This window comes from Helobdella robusta (assembly GCF_000326865.2).
Source record: "Helobdella robusta unplaced genomic scaffold HELROscaffold_1, whole genome shotgun sequence".
NCBI classification, from domain to species: Eukaryota; Metazoa; Annelida; class Clitellata; order Rhynchobdellida; family Glossiphoniidae; genus Helobdella; species Helobdella robusta.
Window position 1 is genome coordinate 12,941,887 of NW_008703570.1, and position 2,956 is coordinate 12,944,842.

Below are 2,956 nucleotides of genomic sequence, written 5' to 3' on the forward strand. Positions count from 1 at the left end.
CAATTTTGGTTAAAAAAAAAGTTTTTTTTTTATAAAAAATTAAAATAAATTTTTTCCTATCTACAAATATGTATAAGACGTTTTGCTGATACACAATGGCATTCAAAATCCGATAAAATGACAAAAATGACTTCAAAAGGACTTTAAAACTCAAAAAAGTGATAATTTGAAGTATATATTAATTAGTTTAATTAATAAAGATTAGTAATTTGTTAAAAATTTGACAAATTTACCTTTAATCAGCTGTAAGTAGGCGAAAGTTTCGGTAATTAAAAGAAGCGACATTCCACATCACTAATTGCTCTGAAGTTTCAAATTAATCATTATCCTGCTTGGTAGTCCGTTTAGGTAAGATCCGAAAAAAAAGAACTCAAAAATGGTGAGCTAAATCACTTTTTTTGCCTAAATTTTATTTCATAAATGTGTTATTTATTGATGATTGCAACTTTCTGTGTTGTTTTTGCGATTTTTTTTCTGTTTTGTTACGCTTAAAAATTAGTTCCGCCCTGGCTGGCGCTGAATTCCTGCTGCCTCCACACATTCCATTGTTTTTAAATTTTAATTATTTAATTTAATTTGTTTTTATATTTATTTTTTTGCCACAGACGCAGTTTTCAGAAGATCAATTGAGTGGTTAATCAAATTTTCTATGAATTATTCAATTATTGTCATTGAAATGAAATTTAAATTAGGAAAAGTTTAAAACTTTAAAAACTTGGCGTTAAAATTGAGTTTAATTTTTTAAATATAATTTTCATTTATAGTGAGGGTACACAACTAATTGAATTGATTATTTATGATGCTGTGAAATATAATCGTAAACAATATCAATTAATCCTTGTTTATTTTATACTTTTATAGTCTCCATTCGTTATTATTCGGACTTTTTTATTCCATTCTTCAGTTTTATTTTAATCATAAACAATAAATAATTCTAATTAAATTGTATTCTTTTCTAATGTACCTATATTCTCTTTAGAATTCCAGGAAACATTCTCTCTATTTGACAACAAAGGGGATGGCAAAATAGCTGTCAATCAGTTGGGGGAAGTTTTAAGGGCCATGGGGCAGAATCCAACAGAAGCTGAAGTCAAGAAATGTAGCTTCAATAAAGAACCTGGTCAGTTTGTTGGGGTGACATATTTTCATTATGAATATGAAGTTTTTAAAACGAAATGAAATAAAAGGCAAGAGAGCATCTTACATCTCTTTACGTCAAAATTTCTAATTCATATCCACTTTTGCTCTTTTGTTATATACAGAAAGTCGAATCTCTTTTGAAACATTTTTGCCTATTCTGGTGACAATCAGTAAAAATAAGGAGGCCCCAAAAGTTGAAGATTTTATTGAAGGATTTAGAGTTTTTGATAAGGATCAAAATGGAACCATACACTCTGCCGAATTGCGCCACCTTCTGACTAATTTAGGTATTTTTTAGAATTTTTTCTATCAAAAAAAATTTCATTTAAAATGATATTTTTGATTAAAAATATTGAATTTTTTATTCCAATTTGATATATTTGATATCTTTGGTAATCAGGTGAAAGGTTGACGGATGATGAAGTCAATGAACTTCTCCAAGGTCACGAAGATGCGCAAGGAAATGTAAACTATGAAGGTACATCACTATTTTTATTGTTGTTGCTGTTTTTCTTTTTTATTTTTCTTCTTATTATTATAATTGTTAGTATCAACATTATTCAATATGAAGATTCATCTTTGTTGATGCCAATATTATTATTATTTTTATTTCTCCAATTGCCATTGATGTTAGTTAGCATCATCACTATTCTCTCTTTCGCTATGATACTTTCCAAGAGGATGGTATACTTTTATATGTTTTGATACATTTTGATTTGTAATAATTTTTTCCTCTACAGAGTTCATAAAGAAAGTGATAACAGGCTAGAATGGAGATAGTGAATGACGAAAGAAAGAGGAAGAAAGGGAGAGTGGGAGAAAGAGAGAGAGAGAAATATTTTTAATGCATTGAAAAATAAATGAAAAAAAATTTTATTTAAAAAAAATATTTATTCCTTCCTTTCTCTGAACTAAATTTTTCTATTTTCACATTATGCCATGTAGAATGTACTCACATATATATATATATATATTTATACATATATATTTATTTATGTGGGTATATATATATATATATATATAATTGGATTAAGGATGTCTTATATGCAGTTGTTTAATGATATCACAGCATTGCATGCGTTTTCCAAATTGAACAACTTATGCAGTACTGTGACATTTTTAGGCTATATATATATATATATATATATACACACATGTATATGTATATATATATATATATACACACATGTATATGTATATAAGTATTTATGTATATGTATGTATATATAATCATTGTGTCCTTACTCATTGCTAATCATTATTATTGATCACTTCATAGCTATAATTATCATCGTATAGTAATGATTATGATGGCTGTGATGACGATAGTGATCACGTGATCAAATGATTCCATTTTTTGAAAGCACCAATGTACTTGTGTTTGTGGTTAATTTTATTCATGGATGTATGTTTGTGTGTGCGTGCGTACGTGTATTGTATGTGTTTGAATCGTTTGCACATTTGGATATGATAAGCTTGTTCCCTCAAACTTGAGACAATTGTGGCTCCTAGTGTATTCATTTAATTCTATAAGCATGAACTGAACATTCATCTGACTGGCGGGTAAACTGCAAGTGTGTCTGTGTTTGTATGCGTGCGCGTGTGTGCGTTTATGTACGTATGTGTGTGTGTGTTTGTATTTTACGCATATATACGTTTTACATGTGTATGTTTGTATGCACGCACTGATTTTTGCTACACTAGCTCTCTGAACGGAATTAAAAATTTTAACCTGTCTTCCTTCCCATCTGGTGGTTTTTGTGCGTACATACGTATATATACACCCTTAGTACCCTACATTGTCCAGACAACTACT

General features: G+C 28.9%; 1 protein-coding gene across 1 annotated transcript; it reads left to right on the top strand.

Annotated features, from left to right (window-relative positions):
- Nucleotides 1–376: 376 nt before the first annotated feature.
- HELRODRAFT_159790 (hypothetical protein) lies at nt 377–1,909 on the top strand (the record flags this gene model as incomplete). Its single annotated transcript, XM_009011633.1, has 5 exons — nt 377–379; nt 988–1,120; nt 1,263–1,427; nt 1,541–1,618; nt 1,881–1,909. The coding sequence occupies 5 exons, from the start codon at nt 377–379 to the stop codon at nt 1,907–1,909; spliced, it is 408 nt and encodes a 135-aa protein (XP_009009881.1).
- Nucleotides 1,910–2,956: the final 1,047 nt, after the last annotated feature.